Source organism: Aspergillus oryzae, chromosome 1 (assembly GCF_000184455.2).
Source record: "Aspergillus oryzae RIB40 DNA, chromosome 1".
In the NCBI taxonomy this organism is placed as follows: domain Eukaryota; kingdom Fungi; phylum Ascomycota; class Eurotiomycetes; order Eurotiales; family Aspergillaceae; genus Aspergillus; species Aspergillus oryzae.
This window is the reverse complement of record NC_036435.1, coordinates 2340703-2359423: the sequence shown is the minus strand read 5'-3', so window position 1 is coordinate 2359423 and position 18721 is coordinate 2340703. Positions and strand designations below refer to the sequence as shown.

The 18721-nt window shown below is 48.1% G+C and overlaps 5 protein-coding genes across 5 annotated transcripts; 2 read left to right on the top strand and 3 right to left on the bottom strand.

Moving 5' to 3' along the window:
• Window positions 1-2007: 2007 nt before the first annotated feature.
• png1 (peptide-N4-(N-acetyl-beta-glucosaminyl)asparagine amidase) lies at window positions 2008-3505 on the bottom strand (the record flags this gene model as incomplete). Its single annotated transcript, XM_001818390.3, has 3 exons — window positions 2008-2423; window positions 2474-2874; window positions 2949-3505. The coding sequence occupies 3 exons, from the start codon at window positions 3503-3505 to the stop codon at window positions 2008-2010; spliced, it is 1374 nt and encodes a 457-aa protein (XP_001818442.1).
• A 4272-nt stretch (window positions 3506-7777) lies between these two features.
• AO090005001529 (NmrA/HSCARG family protein) lies at window positions 7778-8824 on the top strand (the record flags this gene model as incomplete). The annotated part of the gene is made up of 3 exons (XM_001818391.3): window positions 7778-7951; window positions 8016-8430; window positions 8496-8824. 3 exons carry the CDS (start codon window positions 7778-7780, stop codon window positions 8822-8824), a joined length of 918 nt encoding a protein of 305 aa, XP_001818443.1.
• A 404-nt stretch (window positions 8825-9228) lies between these two features.
• Window positions 9229-10939, bottom strand: AO090005001530 (glycosyltransferase family 20 protein; the record flags this gene model as incomplete). The annotated part of the gene is made up of 5 exons (XM_001818392.3): window positions 9229-9280; window positions 9336-9675; window positions 9732-10102; window positions 10161-10536; window positions 10639-10939. 5 exons carry the CDS (start codon window positions 10937-10939, stop codon window positions 9229-9231), a joined length of 1440 nt encoding a protein of 479 aa, XP_001818444.1.
• Window positions 10940-12144: 1205 nt separating this feature from the next.
• On the top strand, window positions 12145-15030 carry AO090005001531 (trehalose-6-phosphate synthase; the record flags this gene model as incomplete). Its single annotated transcript, XM_001818393.3, has 3 exons — window positions 12145-12167; window positions 12237-13569; window positions 13627-15030. The coding sequence occupies 3 exons, from the start codon at window positions 12145-12147 to the stop codon at window positions 15028-15030; spliced, it is 2760 nt and encodes a 919-aa protein (XP_001818445.1).
• An 869-nt stretch (window positions 15031-15899) lies between these two features.
• Window positions 15900-18395, bottom strand: AO090005001532 (putative chromatin assembly factor 1 subunit B; the record flags this gene model as incomplete). The annotated part of the gene is made up of 6 exons (XM_001818394.3): window positions 15900-16515; window positions 16566-17646; window positions 17727-17963; window positions 18025-18127; window positions 18214-18229; window positions 18292-18395. 6 exons carry the CDS (start codon window positions 18393-18395, stop codon window positions 15900-15902), a joined length of 2157 nt encoding a protein of 718 aa, XP_001818446.1.
• Window positions 18396-18721: the final 326 nt, after the last annotated feature.

Below are 18721 nucleotides of genomic sequence, written 5' to 3'. Positions count from 1 at the left end.
ACGAACTATGACTTATATTATAATAATAGATGGTGATATAGTCGCTTTCACAAACGTTCACTAAGTCGTTCATGTTCATAATAGTTCATAACTAGGAGTTCCGTCCGAACTGGTCAGTGGTCACTCCGGTAAGTTCTTACGTTACGAATCAATTCATTTTCAAGGGGAATCCAAACGCCATCCCAACCCAAATCAAACCCCAATCCAGGGAAAACCAACCACCCAGCCCAATCCAGTCCAGCCCAGACCATTCCCACCAAGTCAGGAACCAGATATCCCCTGGTTTACAGCGCCAGTAAGAAGAAAGTCTTTAAAGTAAAAGTAAAATAAAGTAAAAATCAAATAAAAGTAGAAAAAGCACTCAATCAGGTCGTGTATGCACAATATAGTAATATTAAAATAAAATACATGTAAAGAAACATAGAAAAATAAAAAAAAATAAAAAGAAGAAGACCCCATTCGGACCTGAAACCCAATCAATCTGGTCGGTCTCAGGTGACCACATCCCAAAACGAACTGGCGCTTGCAGATCGCATTACTATATATAGCTCTATATATACTTAGTATATACTATAGGCCACCGGCGCCTAGTCCAGGGACCGACGTGGCCGACCGGACCCGCTCTCAATCGCGGGGGATTAGGGACGTTCGATTTGACGGATCACGGCTTGGGATTTTGCATATCGTAATTAAACTTGTAATGGGGCCCAGGGTCTGAGTGGGTTTTCCGTCTGGCCTGTTTGGTGTCCTGCTGTCTCGGATTTGCGCTTTCCTTGGGTTGGACTGCTTCTGGACCCTGTTTTATTTCTTTTCTATTGTCTTTTAATTTAAGATAATTTATTTTTCTTTTTCGTTTTTCCTTTTTTTTTTTTTTCGTTTAACACTTGACAGTTTGATGAGGGATCCGTTCTGAATTTTGGAGGTTTCATGGTTGGTGGAGATGTCTTTTTTTCTTTCTTTCTTTCCCTCGTTTAATGCTAATTTACCTAATGTTTTGGTGGAATGTTGGCATGATCACCTGTTGGTGTCTGACCCTTGTCTTACCACTAACTACTAGAGTAAAAGACGCACTGGACTCAACCTTCGGTAGTTCTCGATTCCCGTCTAGGAATGGATGTGTTGTTTCTCGTTGGTCAATGAACTGGTTTATTTGACAAGAGGATCTGAGATCGCCAGGAGTCAGAACAAAAAGGGAAATTGAAAAGATGCCATTTCGTCGAAGCCGACGTGCGACCGTGTTCTCATCCAACATGGCATTGACTCGTCGACTCCAGTCTTGGCACACCGGCCAAAATAAAGACAACAAAAAGGGAATTAGAAGAGAAATTAAAATTATCAGAAGACGCCTTTCAACCCCCTGCCAAGTGCCCAATAACACGAAAAATAAACAATTAATGCCTTGTTTCCTGAGATGCCCGTCATGATGAAGTCAAGAAATGAGAAAAAAAGTAAAAAGAGAAAGTCGAGATTCGACAAAGAATGTGTGGATATAAACCAAAGAAAAATTTAGATGTGGGTATTGTGTAGGTCAATGACCACAAAAGAGATGTATTGTACTGTAACCAAGGATTGTCTGGGTGTAAGTCACGAATCATACAGTCCGTGAGATAAAAGAGTTTGGTTTCAATGTAATGCTGGACAACGGTCCTAGCAAGGTGTAGATGAGACAGACCTTTCGCCCTGAATAAGGGAGGAAGGAAGTCCGACCGGTAGACGATTCATTTTGGAATGCATAGGATCAATGCACTGTAACCAGCACGGGTTGATCTACCCTATGATGAGCTGTGCACGTGTAATGTCGAATATAAATCCTATAACAGGCTAGCTGAATCCATCGTGTATCGTGCGTTTATCGAAAGTCAAGTATCGAAGCACATTGACCACGTTGTATCGTCTTATCGGTCGAAGATCTCGTGTTGGTTGTCAGTCGGCCGTCGATGGATTGAGCCTGGGCGACGGTTCGCAAAACGATGAGTTGATTGTAGACCCTCTGAAATAGATTCAGTGCTACCGTCCGCCCTGGGAGTGATCAGGACCAGAATGGCCAGAGTTTCTTTGACTAGCGGCAAGCCACTCTGCTGCTGCCTCCTGCCGCGAGACAGGGGTCTTTTGCTCGTCCAGTCGGCCGGTTGTTTGGTTCTGAGGAAGAAGGTTGTTCAACTCTGCAGCAAGGGCAGAAGCTGTGTAATGGCGAAGTTCTTTTTCTTCGCGTTCATCCTCCTTCATCAGACGCTTTTGGTCAGTCTTGGATAGATTCTCCCGACGCTTTCTTCGGATTTCTAGAATCACCCAATGCACGACCTCTTCAGGAGCGCGGTTCCGTGCTGCCCCATGCTTCGCCGAGCTTCGTACATATCGGCGGGTGACGTCGGTGGCGCCATCAATCGAGAATGCAATGCAATAGGACATCTTTCGGCCCCAGCCTGAAAACTGTTAGTTTGAAAGCTGAGCAACTCGGTTGTGGAACACGAACCTTCAGCGTAGAGACGGGGTTGATCCCATGCCCCCTCACACGCATCTACATGCACCCAGCGTCTCTGATGTTCAGAATATATTTCGGTCCAGACGTAGTCCTCCGAATTCCATACCCATCGTACACGGCCACCGAGGGCTCTGCAGAACATGCTGAAGCAATTGGCCCATTCGCCTACACGACCCCGACGGCTCTGGAGTAGTTGCCAAACATCGGAGTAGCGAGGGAACCTCTCGTAGGCGCCGCAAGACATTTCAGAGCATCGGTAAAGTTCTACTCGTGTCGCACCGCGAGCGGTCTCATCGGGTAAAGGTGGTGTATTGCCCTGTGCAATTGTAGGCCGAAAGCACCGTGAGCAAGGGGGGTTGTTGACAAATTGGAAGAACGATCCTTTGAACCATCTGTAGAAATCGCGGTTAGTATTCATAGTCATAATTGATGATATACCCAACAGATAGGCATGCTATTAACGCACCTCAAGAGAGACCGGATAACACAATCTTGGTATCCCCATTCGGGTCTGCCACCAACGCTAGCCGCCTGTGCCTGCAGGATCTGACTCTCTTCCTCTGCCTCTGAATACAACCGGTCGAGTGGGATAAGGGAGAGGGCTTCATCGAGAAGACCCGGGTTCTCATACTTTGTCGGCGTTACAGACAGGACGTGGAGGAGATTTCGGAATTTTAACGATGCTTGATCCTGCGGCGGCGATGGGACAATTGGTAGCCCTTGTAGCATTGAAGATTGATTGGATGGGTATTGTTGCGGTTGTTGTGGGTATTGGGGTGGCTGAAAAGGAGCTGCCGTTGGAGGTGGTGGTGGTGCTCGCGAGGGATGAGGTGGTGCGTAAGGCCCGGGCGAAGACACCTGAGACGGAGACGGCGATGGAGAATGAGTACGAGCCCTCGAGTGCTCCTGGAGACGATGGAATCTCTTATTCCGCATCAGTTGCTCGAAAGCATTGGTGAGCTCGGAGACATCAAAGTTGTTCGAGCCTTGCGCCCGTTGAGAGTGGTGTATGCTGTCGGCCATGGTGGTGTGTGGTAGGGGGGTGAAGGGCACCAACGGCTATCGGTCGGACTCGACACTCCAGGTTGAACAAAATCCTCAATGACTCCCTTCGGTGATGAATGTTGATAGTCCTTTTCTCTCTGGTCGAGAATAGAAAGAGAAAAGGAAGGATGGATGGGGGAGAAGAAGGGTGAGCGTGGATGTTGTTGGGTCGAGTCAGTCGTGTAAGAAGAATGATGGTCAGTGAGGTCAGTCCGTAGGGTATAATGGTCGCACAGCCCAACTAAGCGGTCGCCACGCTTGGCGCTGGTCAACGTAGTCGTGTCCGCGACTTACGACAACCACAAAGGGTGAAAATGGAATTAACGAGAGAAAGTGATTGTTCACCAGTCGTTCGTGCCAATACAATTAGAAGGGAAAACAAAAAGAGAGCTTCAGGTAAGTGAAGCCGAGGGGAAAAGAATTAATTAGGGCCGGAAAAGAAAAGAAAAAAAAAAAAAGAAAAAGAAAATCAATTCAAAAAAACGATATACCCAGAGGAGAGAGGAGAGAAGATCCCAAAAGGGAGACAGAGAGAGAGGGAGGGAGAAAGAATGAGAGGGTCAGACCAAGTGGAGAGGGAGAAAGAGGGAAGAGAGAGAAGAAGCGCAACTAAACTACTACTAATTGATGAATTTTCAGGTCATTGGTCTTTTTTCCACGCCAGCAGCGAGGGCGAAGCGTCGTCAGCCTTGGAGTCATCGCCCCAATCAGGGTGCAGCATTTGCACCGCAAGCCGCGTGTGTGCCGCCCCGAAACAGTTAACTGAACCATGGCCAAGACCCTTTCGCTGCCCGCTAGACTAAACTGTTTCCATCCGTAGAACCGCTCTGTGTCCCAAAGGATTTGGCAATACTCATTTACCACCTCTTGTATCTTCCTACTTTTCTTGGCACGGCAATCAATTTGGTTGTCATCTCCAACCCTCCAACGGCTTATCCCGACACATTTGACAGGATTTCACGAGGATAGACATCGAGCTCCACTAACCTGACGAACAGGAAGGTTTTGAGACGCCTTTTCATTCGCATCTACTAGACAATATCGCTATCGCTCTCCACCAGCTGAGGAGTATGCTGATGAATCTCTTAAAAGCTTGGCCTTGTCCGCGTGGAATTTTATCCTTCTGGATGGTCTCATCCCCTGCGACTCGACATACATGACTACGCAATCCACCTGGTCTTTGATAAACCCCAACCTGTTATCATCCGCTGCCTGTGATACGTATAGTACATGCAGTCCAACTCCAATCCATAGAGGGGTTCATAGAAGACTCATTTTCTCCCATCTGGTGGTACAACTCAAATGACCCCGTCTCGACGTCAGCTCGGTCTTACGCGGCTCTCTGATCAACAGACTAAAAATGTCACCATCGTATTCTTAGGATGCGCAACCGTGCACGTTAGACAGCACGCGGTGCCATTTAGAGAACGCTCGAGGAACCCTCTCGGCACACTCGGCGTTAAACTTGGGGAACCCGACAATTATCGTCCTCTCTCAGGGCAAGAAAGAGGGCAAAATAGACCCTCTTCTCGATCAATCAGGAAATTCAAAAGGGCGGTTTGAACCGTAGCCTTACGAATGTCATGACCCATCACCAGAAGAAATCTCAACCACAGTCTCTACCTTGAGTACCCGCTTCCCTCCTTTGCTGACGAATCATCGACAGTGGATATAATAATGATATGATCTTAAATAATCCCAATATTGAGCGAGCCAAAAAAGTCTTAATAATTGAACGGCCATTGGGAACACCATTGGAAAAGTTTTCCCATGAGCATACGCCATCATCTACATAGTTTAGAGACAATCAATCAGATCCGTGCCACGCCAGCCGGCTAGCCAGTTAAGTCAGTATAAACTGGTTAGGCGATGATCGTGATGATCTCTGATGAGAGTCAAACTTCAATCAAGGGGGTACGATCCCTAAATGCTGAGCTTAATCGAAATTCCTCGAGATTACGGAGTACTTTTCTTTCAAGTTCCTCATGCTTTGAGTTACAATATTGGCCGCTAATTATATAACACACGGTGTGAGTATTCTATGTACAGACAATACATACACCTAGACTCTGTATGTACATATAAAAGGACCTGCTGTGTCCCTAAGCCAAGTGCATACGCGGCTTTCTGCACTCTGATGAATGCATCTCCACTTGATTGACAGTTGTTAATGTATGTTGTGTCTTCGAGAAGTCCCTCCCTGAGACTTGCCACCTATATAACACGGTCTTTTCTCAACAAGGAGATTACAACAATCATGTATGTATGCATGTAGGAGTGTACATACCTGGTGACAAGTTCGACGGGGTTCTAGGGCATGACTGAACTCATTTCCAAGTTCCAACTCGATTCGGAAAATAAGGACCAAACGACTCGGTGTTACAGGATTACGGCAGCCTTCCAAGATAGTGGCGGAGACGCGCAAGCGTCCGCCTTGGCAGAGGACAAGATCTGGCTAGAGCAGCCCAGGGACCCATCATACTAAACCCCTTTCTGACGGATGACCAGACGTGACAAGAAAGCCTAGTCCCAGACCCTGACTGTCCAGGGGGCTTGGCATGGATACCTCATCCGCTCTTGGAAGCTTTCTTCGACGATTCTCCCTCTGCTTTTCCCTTTTTGACTTTTTGACTTTTCCTTCCCCCGGGTTCAGGGTCCAATCCCTTGTCAGTCTGGTCTTTCAGCTATTATTACCTCTCTGTTCCTCTCCCCCTAATGTCTTGATCTACAGTTCGTGCCCCGTGTTTAGCGCCGCAATATCCATGCTCAATGTTGAACGAAAAAATACGGAGTAGCATAATTGAGAGTGTTTGTCCGACGAGGACGGTGGAACCTGGCCCGTGGCCGCCCAAGCCACAGAAGCATGCCATCTCCCGGGTAAGTGAGGCTTGACCAAACCGACCTCGAACTCCTGGAAGATCCGCATTCCATAGCGGTCTGGAAAACGTGATTATCGACTTTCCATGCCGACTCAAGTAAATTCATGGTTCATCGGCTTGCCAGTGGGAACCCGTGTGAAGCATAATTCCCGCTGAATGAAGTTAATTGCATTCTGCGCCGAGCAGATTCGACAACGTCTCACAGGGGTACTCGTATGTGGTGGCCATTGTCCATCACTAAACTCACAGTGATCGATTATCAGTATCATTGGCCTGGTTCTCGCGACACAGTGGTGGGAAGTTGCTTGTTGAGACGGGATATGTTACGCCCACGTCATTCCTGGCCACAAGCCGCGTACCCATACCCTTGGTACTACGGACAGTAACTTCCTATAATGCGGAGCACTTCTCTACAGGGGAAGTAGATGGCACATCTTTCGCCCCGGATGATGTTCATATTATCTCACGAATACATCAGTCCACGTTTTCTGACCTCGCCAACGGTCTCTGACTGATAGACTTCGTGATATAACCCTATCTTATCATGCGCTCTTGTAACTCAATCAATGACTCTGGAAACAGTCACGGCATCGAGATGTATGTCTCTGAATAATTAAAGTTGGAAAATTAGAAGGTGAGCAAAGTTGACCGACCGTATCGAAGTGGTCAGACCCCCCGGCATGGAAATCGTGTGATGTGAACCCCGCAATCTAGATAGGACTACTACCACTATCCATTAGCGGGCCGTGAAGCTTCCATTTAAGGTAGACTTTCACCGACTGTAAATCCAGCGGAATAATAATCATGATGTAATGATAGACAGAACTACCAAAAACTCGAAAGAGAATGTCGATCGCTGAGGATTTGTCGGATAGTCCAGAGTAACCAAGGTAAATACAGTACTCCCTATCTCGGTCTTATTGACTCCGTCGTCTTACTGAAGCATCCCGAGATACCAAACAACGCATGGCGCGTAATGCATATCGACTGTCGATGCTACGATGTTACCATAGCATTTTGTGGCGCAGCATTAATCAGCTCGGACCCCTGCAAACCCGAGGTGACTAATGTTCGGCTTTTGCCAGAAAGCTGACTAACTCCTCCAGCCAATAGGATCCTCGGCTCCAGATATCTACTGCACAGTACTCCGTACAGGGACATCTCCAGAACATGTTGACTGAGGGGTAAGAGATACAATATAGGCCATACCATGTAGAGAAACGGATATATAAAACTGGGCACAATCCATGATGTTGGACCAAGATACTATTGACTAGAAGCAAACACCATAGCTCTGAAATCTGATAGCATTCCGTACGAGTGCTACATATCAACACTCAACCATCATCAGTCCACAAGAACTACATCCAACATGTCCAAGCTTATCACTGTCTTCGGTGCCACGGGCAACCAAGGCGGCTCCGTGATCAACCACATTCTGGCGGATCCCCAGCTCCACAAAGAGTTCAAGATCCGAGGCATCACCCGCGATACCACCAAGCCCGCCGCCCAGGAGCTGCAAAAGCGTGGAGTGGAAGTTGTTACGGTCAGTCTACAAACATTCCATGAGCTCAGTCGAGCTTGCAAAGTTCATAACTAAACTCACACAGGCCGATCTGAACTCTGTCGAATCTCTTCGCACAGCTCTCAAAGGATCCCACACCGTCTTCCTAGTAACCAACTACTGGGAATACGTCAACAAGGACACCGAGGTCACCCAGGGCAAGAACGTCGCCGATGTAGCCAAAGAGCTCGGCGTCCAGCACCTGATCTTCTCTTCTCTTGTTCACGTTACCGACTCCACTAATGGCCGTCTCAGCCATGTACCCCATTTCGATGGCAAGGCTGAAATCGAAAGATACATCCGTGCTTCAGGTGTCCCCTGTACTTTCGTTCTTGCGGGCTACTTCATGCTCAATTACCTGCAGATGCTGAAAAAGAGCGATGATGGCACCTATCAGCTTTTCTATCCTGTTGATGGTGCTAAGGCTAAGTTTCCTTTATTCGATGCTGCGAATGATACCGGTAAGTTTAATTTTGCTGTTCCTAGGAAGCTATAGAAGGGTTTGGGTATATCTAACGATAAATAGGGCTTTTCGTCAAAGCTGTCATCAAACATGCTTCTAAGCTGAACGGGAAGCAGGTTCTCGAAGCCGCCGGCTACTATACTGCTGAAGAGATTGTGAAAATCTTCACTGAGGTAACTGGAAAGAAGGCCGTCTTTGTGCCAGTGTCCGCCGATCAGTATAAAGCGGTTCTCCCGCCGTCTGTGGCTCAGGAGTTCCTCGAGAATCATCTGCTGATTGAGTCGCCGGGGTATTTTCTCGGGCAAAGCTTGGACAAAAGCTTGAAGTTGCTTGACGCTAAACCAACGTCTTTCGCTGATTTTGTTAAGAAGAATGTAGATGCTTGGCAGTAGATATTCCGCTGATATTAATTTTCGGCACCGTTAAGTGGATCATGTATATAGCTCCTGTAGCTAGGTTCCAGGAAATGCACATTTCTCTGTCTTTTCCTACTCGTCCCTGAGTGGTTGCACTTGGTTGAGATCTCGAAGACTTCGTAAATATAAAAGCTTAACGAGATGCCAAAATCTTGATTCGTGTATTGATTTGTACTATGACAACCGCTAACACCCGGTCGCTGTCATTATGGCTATCTAAGCTGAATTAAACATATGACTGTTGCTAAGCCTCATCAGAAAGTCATCAGATCTATGTATTAGAATCGAATGCTATGCCATCACGAAAAGAAACATAACTGCCACGCTTGACTGTACCCAGAAAGACTGAAGAGAACGAAGGAAAGATAGATTCTAGTCTATCAAGATGAGCATTGAGACATCTCGGCCACAAACGACTGACCCCAGAAAGCACTACACGATGTTAGTATCACTAAAGAAAAACGATCCCAGTCGGGTATAGGCATACCTTGTGTATTTCGAGATATACTTGTAGAGCTTTGCAAATTGAACGGCGCGCTGTTCTTCACTAATTGAAACCGCCTCATGATACGCCTCTGCTAGCTCCTCAGTGTTCCATGGATTGACAACAATGCTTCCATTGAGACTCTGAGCAGCACCGGCGAATTCAGACAAGATCAGAACGCCTTTGCGTTTCTGTTGAGTTGCGATGTACTCGAAGGATACCAGATTCATTCCGTCGCGAGTCGAAGAAACAATGCAGGCATCTGATGCCGCATATAGAGCAATAAGTTCGTCGAAGCTCACCGACTTGTGCATGAAGTGGATGGGCATGTAGTCCACCGTTCCTATTGTACTAGTTAATGTGAAAACATCATAAAAGTGTCACAATGACCTGGCTTACCGAATTTGCCGTTGATTCGGCCCACTAGCTCATTTACTACCGCTCTTAAATTCTGGTATTCTTCGACATCCTGACGACTTGGGACAGCCACCTGAACCAGGACGACCTTACCAACCCATTCTGGGTGGTTTTGGAGAAAGACTTCCAGGGCGTGTAACTTCTGAGGGATACCCTTGATATAATCCAGGCGGTCAACGCTGACCATCAACTTTGTTCCCTGGAATTTATTCTCCAGGCTCGTGATGCGGTTTTGCACCTTCGGGCTCTTCAAGCCTTCAGTGAACTTGTCGGGGTCGATTCCAATGGGGAATGCCCCAACATTGATAGACCTGCCTTCGTATTTCACGCTGCTAGGGGTTGTCACCAATCCACTGGAGTAATTTGTCAGTTGGCGCATCATCAGGTAGCGGACGTTATTGTTATACATACAGTATGTGAGCACAGCTGCTTAAGAAGTGACGTGCATAGTCATAGGTATGGAAGCCGATTAGGTGGCAATGCAGCAAACCTCGCAGAAGTTCGGCTCTAACGGGCAGGATTCTGTAGATTTCACTGCTGGGGAATGGTGTGTGGAGGAAAAATCCAATCCGAATATTCTTCTTTCCCAGGAGATTAAGTTGCTCCTGGAGCAATTCCGGAAGAAGCATGAGATGATAATCGTGCACCCAGACCAAGTCACCCTCTTGGGCTTCCTTAGCGATGGTCTTGGCGAATAGAAGATTTGCCTCACGGTAGGCATCCCAGGCACCCTCATCAAACACAATCTCACCAGGATGATAGTGCAATAGAGGCCAAAGGATCGAGTCTAGTGAGTCACATTAGCACGGTCCTGCTGTTAGGGCACCAGCCAGGGAGGAGGTGGCTGCAAGTCTGACACTGGCGCCGGGATTTGAGGAACAGCACTTACTGGAGAAGCCATTGTAGTGACGATCCGCTAGTTTGTCATCCATGAACACCGGAGTTGCGCCGAATTCGTCTTTGAGTCTCTGTTTCACAGAAGGGACTTCATCCTCCGGCACTTCCAAACCTGGCCAACCGTACCATTGGAAGGTTGTTGTCTTGGACAGACCGCTCAATCCGGTCACTAATCCACCGGAAGACATTGAAAATTCATACTTGCCATTCCCAGATCGTCTAATGGTGATGGGAAGGCGATTGGAAACGATCAGCAAGCGAGAGTCGCCCAGCGATGAGTCGGTGGGAGCCATGAGGGATAGACAAAACTGGAGAGGGGTATCCGAAGTGGACACAGAAGATTTTGAGAGAAGAATTAATTAGAGTTTTGTAGATAGGGTTACGAAGATAGTATTATATCATGAGATGAGGTATATGGGAGCGTGGATACCACCGGGGTGGGGAACAAGTGATGACCTGATCGATCGATATCAACACTCGGATAAGGAATGACTCGTGATGCCAGGTTTGGTTTGAATTGTCCTGTTTGAGTCTTTTGTCTTCTGCCACCCAAAACAGGCTTAAGGTCCTTTCTTTACGGGATGCCGTGATCCAGCAAAGTATCCACTTCCTTCTCTTCTTCCTTCATCTCCGAATTCCTGTTATCTCTTTCCTGGTGGCCCTTTTCCTGCCCAATTCTCCCCCAATTCAATTCTCAGGTGGGAAACCAACTCCTTACGACCGAATGACTTCTCTTGTCAGGTTCCATGTGCTTCGCTCTTGCAGGACATTTTCCCTGATTGATAGAAAGCGCGTGTGGGTCTAGACTTGTCGAACTGTCGAGAATCATCGCCTAACGCTATCTTAGCGCTGTGGGTAAAACCGAACCGCGGATCAACCCGGGAATCAAGACGTCATGGCTACGATTGGATATTGAACAACAGTCCAGGACAGCTTGAACGAACTATTCCCACGTTTTCAGGCAGGTTCTGTTTTTTTCTGATGCGGTTGGTCACGTTGTGAAACCAATAGCCTCAGTTCCACGATTCCATCTCATGAGCCCCGCGCCCGAGTCACGCCCAAGGCAGAGAGATACCCCTCCTTTGAGGCATCCATCACCTGCTTTTCGCACTCTTGGTTTTGTCCCCTCGAAAAGCCCAGAATGTTCTTTTTTCTCTTTCACCTGCTCTTTCACGACCTCACGATTTTCATGGCCCAATCGCAACGGTCGTCATTCCTTGGGTCGTCCATTATGCTTCTCGGTTGTCTAACTTCCCGCCGGAATTTTCAGGATCGCTGTTCCATTGGTTTGCAAAACATATAGAATGTAGACTTGGTCCTTCAACCTTCAACATCGCTTGGCCCGGAAAACACAGATGTTCTCATCTTACTGCAGACTATTCGACTGCGCATACCAACCTTAATTTATTATATTCTTCTTGAACAGTGGATACATCCACAATTAGATTCTTCCTTCAAACACTGGTAGAGAGGTCCTCAACTCTCGAACGTCTAACTAATGACGGTCTTTCTTGTCTCGCTGTAAGTCCTCTTACACGCTCTGTCTTTCTCAAACCTCTAGTGAAAATAGTATCTGATCGGTTTCAATAGGTTCCTCCCCTATACGATTGACTTCCGCGCCACGGAATATAGGCATCGCCGGAAGTCATCTACGAGCTACTCTCATTCAGATGACCGGATCGTAGGACGGCTAGCTGAAGCGCGACGGAGACGTCACTCGAGGGGTTACAGTTTATCGCTTACCCCTGGCGCTACGACGGAAGATGAGAAGATCTTCAAACCTTATATCTCGCGTGCTGCTGGCGAGATTGCTTCCACTGATGAACCCCACGGCCCAGGTCCCAGTGAACCTCGTGTTGTTTCCTGGGGTCAGAGCCGCAAATTCAACCAGCCTCGTTCCAAGGCTACTGGCCCTCCTGAGCCATCGATCCTGAGCCGTCCAAACCCAGGGGACGGGTATGACCAGCCATTATACGTTGATGGAGTCCTAGAGACACCAGATTCGGAAGAGGACCCTGGAAGTCCGCGCGCATTACTTTGTGACCATGATTGGGTTGTAAAATCAGCCGAACAGGGCAATGGTGGTATGCGAAATGCCGTCAATGCCGCTGAAAGAGCAGGCATACTGTCAGACAAGATGTGGGTAGGCACTCTGGGTATGCCAACCGACTCACTTAAAGATGAAACACGTGCTAGAATCGGCGAGACGCTCGAGGATAACTACAACTCCCTCACCGTCTTTGTCGGCGATGAGGAGTTTGAAGGGCACTACTCGCACTTTTGTCGCGCAGTCCTTTGGCCAGCTTTCCATTATCAGATGCAGGAAAGCCCTCGGCACACCCAGTACGACGACTACTCCTGGAAGCAATACGTGAAAGTAAACGAGGCATTTGCGAACACCATCGCGTCGTGCTGGCGACCTGGCGATAGTATCTGGATTCATGATTATCATCTTCTACTCCTGCCCGCGTTGCTCCGGGAGAAGCTGCCAGGCGCAGAAATCGGCTTCTCCATGCATGCTGCATTCCCCTCTTCCGAGATTTTCAGGTGTCTTAATGCACGAGGTGCTCTACTTAACGGTCTTCTGGGTGCTGATCTCGTTTCTTTCCAAACAGAGGAGTACTGCTACCACTTTCTTCAGTCATGTAGTCGGCTCCTAAGTTTGGAGGTGTCCGTCGATGGAGTCCAACTTCCACAACGCTTCGTCCACGTGAAACGTCTGCCTATCGGGATCGATTTTCAAGCACTCGATGAGCTGCGCCAGACAGCCGAGGTGAAGGACTGGATTGAAAACATAATCTCCAGGTATAGCGGGAAACGTTTGATCGTCGCTCGAGATAGGCTTGATGCACCCGGTGGTATCAAGCAGAAGCTATTAGCTTATGAGCTATTCTTGAAAAAATACCCAAAGTGGAGAGAGAATGTATGTTTGGGCTGAGCCTTTCCTCTTACCCTAAGCTTTGTATGCTAACTGACCCAGGTTGTCCTCGTTCAAGTTGCTTCGGCGTCCGAGCTACCTGAATTGGAGGCGCAAGTCTCAAAGATTGCCATGAGGATTAATTCTACTTATTCGACATTAACACATCAACCTCTCGTACTCTTAAGACAAGATATCAGTTACTCGCAGTTCTTAGCTTTGATGAGCGTGGCTGACATCTTCATGGTGACAAGCCTGAGGGAGGGCATGAATCTCACAAGTCACGATTACCTTCATTGTCAAGATGGAAAAGTTACGTCCCAGCGTCATGGCTCTCTCATACTTAGTGAATTTACTGGAAGCGCTTCTATATTCAGCGGCCACGAACTACTTGTCAACCCATGGGACTACAAAGAAGTTGCAGATACAATCCACAAGGCACTGGAGATGTCACCAGATCAGAAACAGCGTAACTGGGAATATTTGCTTGAGAAAAAGGCATCCTGTACTGCTATCGCGTGGTACAAGTCGTTTCAGACAGCTCTCCACAAGGCCCACAGCACCCAGCTATCTCGTGAGCTCAGTCAAGTCTCGTCTCTTTCAGTACACAACTTACAAAAATCATACGAAAAAACCAATTCACGGCTTTTCTTCCTCGAGGATGATGCACTTTTTCAATCCGGTGACTCAAAGCCTTCCCTTGAATTGGGCTCTCTCCTGGACCACTTGCTCCTTGACACGAAAAACAAAGTATACGTGACTAGTAACAAAAGCCCTGAACAGCTTGAATCTAGTCTTAAAGAAGTATCCAGCCGAGTGGGACTGATCGCCGAGAACGGCTGCTTCGTACGTGACATTGGACAAACTCAGTGGCGGGCGTTGGTGGACATGGCGAAGGCCAAAGACTGGAGGAATGGAATCCGCAAAGTCATCCAGTACTACCAAGAAAGGACCGAGGGAAGCCAGTTGGAAGAGCGCCGCTGCATACTAAGCTTTCTATATAACCACGCTCATGATCCTGAAATTGCTGCCCGCCAGGCCTCCGATCTTGCTGATCAGATCAACGGCACACGGGGCAGCGAAGCCATCCGGATTGTTCTTACAGATGGTGCAGTGAGCGTCGAACCCTTGGACATTACAAAGGCCAAGGCTGCTGAATCTGTGGTGGGCCAGTTAGGTCAAACCCCTGACTTCTTGTTTGTAGCGGGTGGCTCCCGCGGCGATGAAGCTCTGTTCCGCTGGGCAAACCGCTTACAATCTGCTGGCACAATCTCCAGTGTTACCACCCTTACCGTCGGCGTCCATGCTACCGAGGCTAAAGCCGTACTCCCCAGTGATATGAGCGTGGCAACCGTTGTAAATGCCCTGTGTTCTCCAGCAACGAACGGTTGCCATGATTGTCAAAGCCAGAATGGACACAATGGGCTGAATGGAACCATAGCCAACGGGGTCGGCGCAGCCCACTGAAAGATCCATGCTTCGTGGAAAGCATTCTCAAGTCCAAACTCAACCAAAAATATCCTCTGACCTTTTCTTTCGGTTTCGCCTGGAACATGTGTAGTTTCAAGCCTTCTCATTGCCTTTCATTATTTGTCTAAATCTTTGTTTCCTAATATAAACGAAGTCGGAAGGGATATAATGGTAATGTATCTAGAGGAGTAGACAGAAGAATGCTCTTTTTTTTTAATCTTACAAGATTAAGCTGTACATCAACGTAAAGATGATATAACATGGAATGTCGGATATCAGAACAAAGCAGCCGTCATAAACAATATTCTGCTCCCAAGGAATATCACCTAACATACACAAGTAATCATTGAGATGTCTGCGCAGATCACAATCATAAAAGCATATCATTCACCACCAACCAACGCGATATTATTCTTGCACACGAAAAGGCAATCGGAGCAGGAAGCGCAAGCCCAAAGAAACAAGGCAGCCGTAGAATAATAACACCAATAAATTCAACTTCGCGCCCAAATACTGCAAGCTCATTCGACGGGAAGAGGGCTGAAAGACCGCAAAGAGGTATCCCGAAGAGGGCTGACTGGATAACACTAATAGAAGGAATAAGAGAAGAAACAAAGGTGAAGCGCCAACAGTGAGCAGATGCATAACAATTAAACTCTACCAAGATCCCAGAGCACGGTAGGTAAATCCCACAGGACGTAAACATTATGCGGAGTCTTGTGGAGCGGCGGAAAAAAGGACACATTACTCATAACAAAGATATCATAGGCACTCGAGTCATCCGCAGTCGACTCAGTAGACAAGAGAACAGAGTTTTATACATCCGTCTGGGAAGTTTTTTATGAAGCTTGGTTGAACAAGGAACATTAGCCGCCAACGTCGGTATTCTGGGGGCCATCTTTTGACGAAGGGCCGTTGCCGGTAGAAACGAGAGTCGGTGCTACTCGTCTTTTCTTCGGCTGTTGTACTTGTGGGACAGAATTCTGATCCTTAATTTCCTCTTTTTCAGACTCGCTGGCTCGCTTGCCTAGAACACTATTGCTAATAGTGCTTGTCCCGCTTTGGGAGACGGCTGACATCGGTGTCTGCGGCGGCGTAGTAAGTGGCAGAGTTGGTGGTTGTGATGAATGCGTTGCTGTGACTAACGGCACCGATCCGAGTGTCGGTGTCGGGTTATTGACAACAGATCCCGTGGCTTGCTGCACAGCAGTAGATTGCGTAGCAATCGAGGATACAGAATTAGACCGCGCAGGGCTTGCTGGAGGCATTGGGGGTATTGGAGTTGCGTTGCCTGGAGCCATTCCCGGGCTTGGTTTCGCCGGGTTTGGTACATGACCTGTGGGCTGTACGCCAGAAGTTGAAGTCTGGTGAGCGGTTGACACTGGAGCAGTATAGGGTTGACCCAACTCTCCCGGTGCAAACGTAAGGGTAGAACAGAAGCCATCCGATGAGCTCATTATCAGAGTCAACCCATCATTCGACCTAATTGATTGTTAAATTATGACCTGGTCTGGGTATGGGGATAGACTTACCATGTTAAGTCAGTAAAGGTTGCGAAGTGTAAATTGCTGACTACGCATATCGGAGCCTGTTGCTGAGTATCATACACCAAGACGGAGTCCTGAGTAGCCACAGCATATACGATTCGATATGGTAAGGCGAAAACAGGCATGGGTCCTGGAGTGGTGGAAGGGCTCTCATCCTTTGATGTCTGGTTGATCTTTGCCGGGTCACCCGCATTATGTGCCGATGTTGGAGGCTCCATAGATGGACGGTCAGTTGTCGAATTTACTACCGGATCAGGAAGAGAAGCAAATGTCTCCTCTCCAGAAGAAGTGTCTAAAGTAATATGACGAGCCGGTTGGGAGGCCTGTCGCAATGTATAGAAAATGGGAGAGCATTTCACGGCAACAGAAGGCTTCTTGTGGCCTGGGAGGTGGGATATTGGGGGTTTGTTAAAACCTGCCCGAGTATAAACGTAGACGGTATTGATGATCTCGTCTGTAGTTTTGGTGGGATCTGTCGCAGACATATGTGAAGTCTTGTACTGACCCGCCGGTGTAAACAGCAAGCTGCCATCGGGTGCGAAAGTCAATCGCCGAAAAAAGGACGTGAAAGTTTCGTTGGCATAGATATTAGCATTCTTGACGCCCAGTCCACCTAGGAGCCCCGGTGACGGTACTTCTAGAGGCTTCACCGCTGGCAACGGTAGAGATGGCGCCGGGGACGCAGAGCGGCGGATTGATGGGGAGGAACCAAATGACGACCTGCGACTATGGGATACGGGTGGAGGGTCCATTGGTAGATTAGCCATTGGCGTGCCCGGAGTCGACGGCGCCGGAGAAGTGATTGCAGCCGCATTGGCAGTAGCCGGCTGCGACCGGACAGAGGTATCCTGGGGGGCGGGACTGCTGGCTGAGATACGCTTGGCTGGCAAGTCCATCTTCAAAAACTTGCCATGAGAGGTAAGTGTGAACTGGCCATCTTTTGTCTTCAAGCTATAGATGTGTACAGATCTATCGGATGATTGCGTAGCCACGAATTCGTTGAGAGGATCCCAAGCTACTCCTTGAACATAGTGTGAATGCTCCGCGATCTGGCGCACCATTTGTCCTGGGAATTTCAAGGATCAGCAATCCACTTAACGGTAAGGAGGAGCATGAAGACTAAGTAGAGATTGAGATGCAACGTACCTGTTTGAGCATTATATATCCGTGCAATATTGTCCATGCTCCCTGTAATGATGAAGACGCCGTCTGGGGACCACGCAAGGTCATAAATTTCAGCTCCGGATGAACGACACATATGCTTCACCCTCCATGTCTCTTTATCATCCGACCGATCCTCTCCCAGTGGAGGCTGGGTCTGCAGCTCCGACGGTACCCAGAGGAGCACATTACCGTCGTCTCCAGCAGATGCCAGCATCTCGCCTAGATACGAGGTTAGCTACCACGGGAGAACATTCCCCGCGTGAGATATTGCAACCCGCACCTTTTGGACTGAAACGAACGACATTGACGGCTTGTGTATGTTTCACCAGTGTACTCAGGTAGGACACCTTTCGTTCTTCGCCTGTCGATTCCACTCTCCATAGCTATGGTGGTTCCTGTCAGAAATGGTGGGAATGATCACAAGAAGGGGGGTTCACGAGGGGAAGATAAGGTGATGAGGGGACCGTACGCGGACATTGTTGTCACTATAGAGGGAATATATTAGTACCAAAGTCTTCAAATCAAGTAGCAACACATAGAATCATACTTTCCGGCCGTCGCCAGGCGACCTCTACCATTAGGGTCGAAATGAACCGAGTAGATTGGGGCATTATCGTTATGCCATGATATCAGCAATGGGGTAGCCTTCATAGTGTGCACGGGAGCGCCAATGGGCTCCCCAAAGATCGGTGGACGGTGACCAGAGAGTATACGGTTAAGGACAAGGCTTCACAGGGAAGAAAGACGTTTGTATTAAAAGAGAGGTGAGGGGAAGGAGGAGTTCGTTGCAGGTCAATCAGTTGGGTAAAGCAGAGTAGGAAGACCTGCGCGGAGGTTAATCAGGAGCCGTGGAACAAAGTGACCAAGAGGGCAACGGAGGACTTTGGCCGACAAACCGCCACAAATGGGGAAAGTCGGGGGGTGGGTGGTGTAAAGTTGGAAGTTATTTTTCAAATGGTAGAATTACCTAAGAGGTT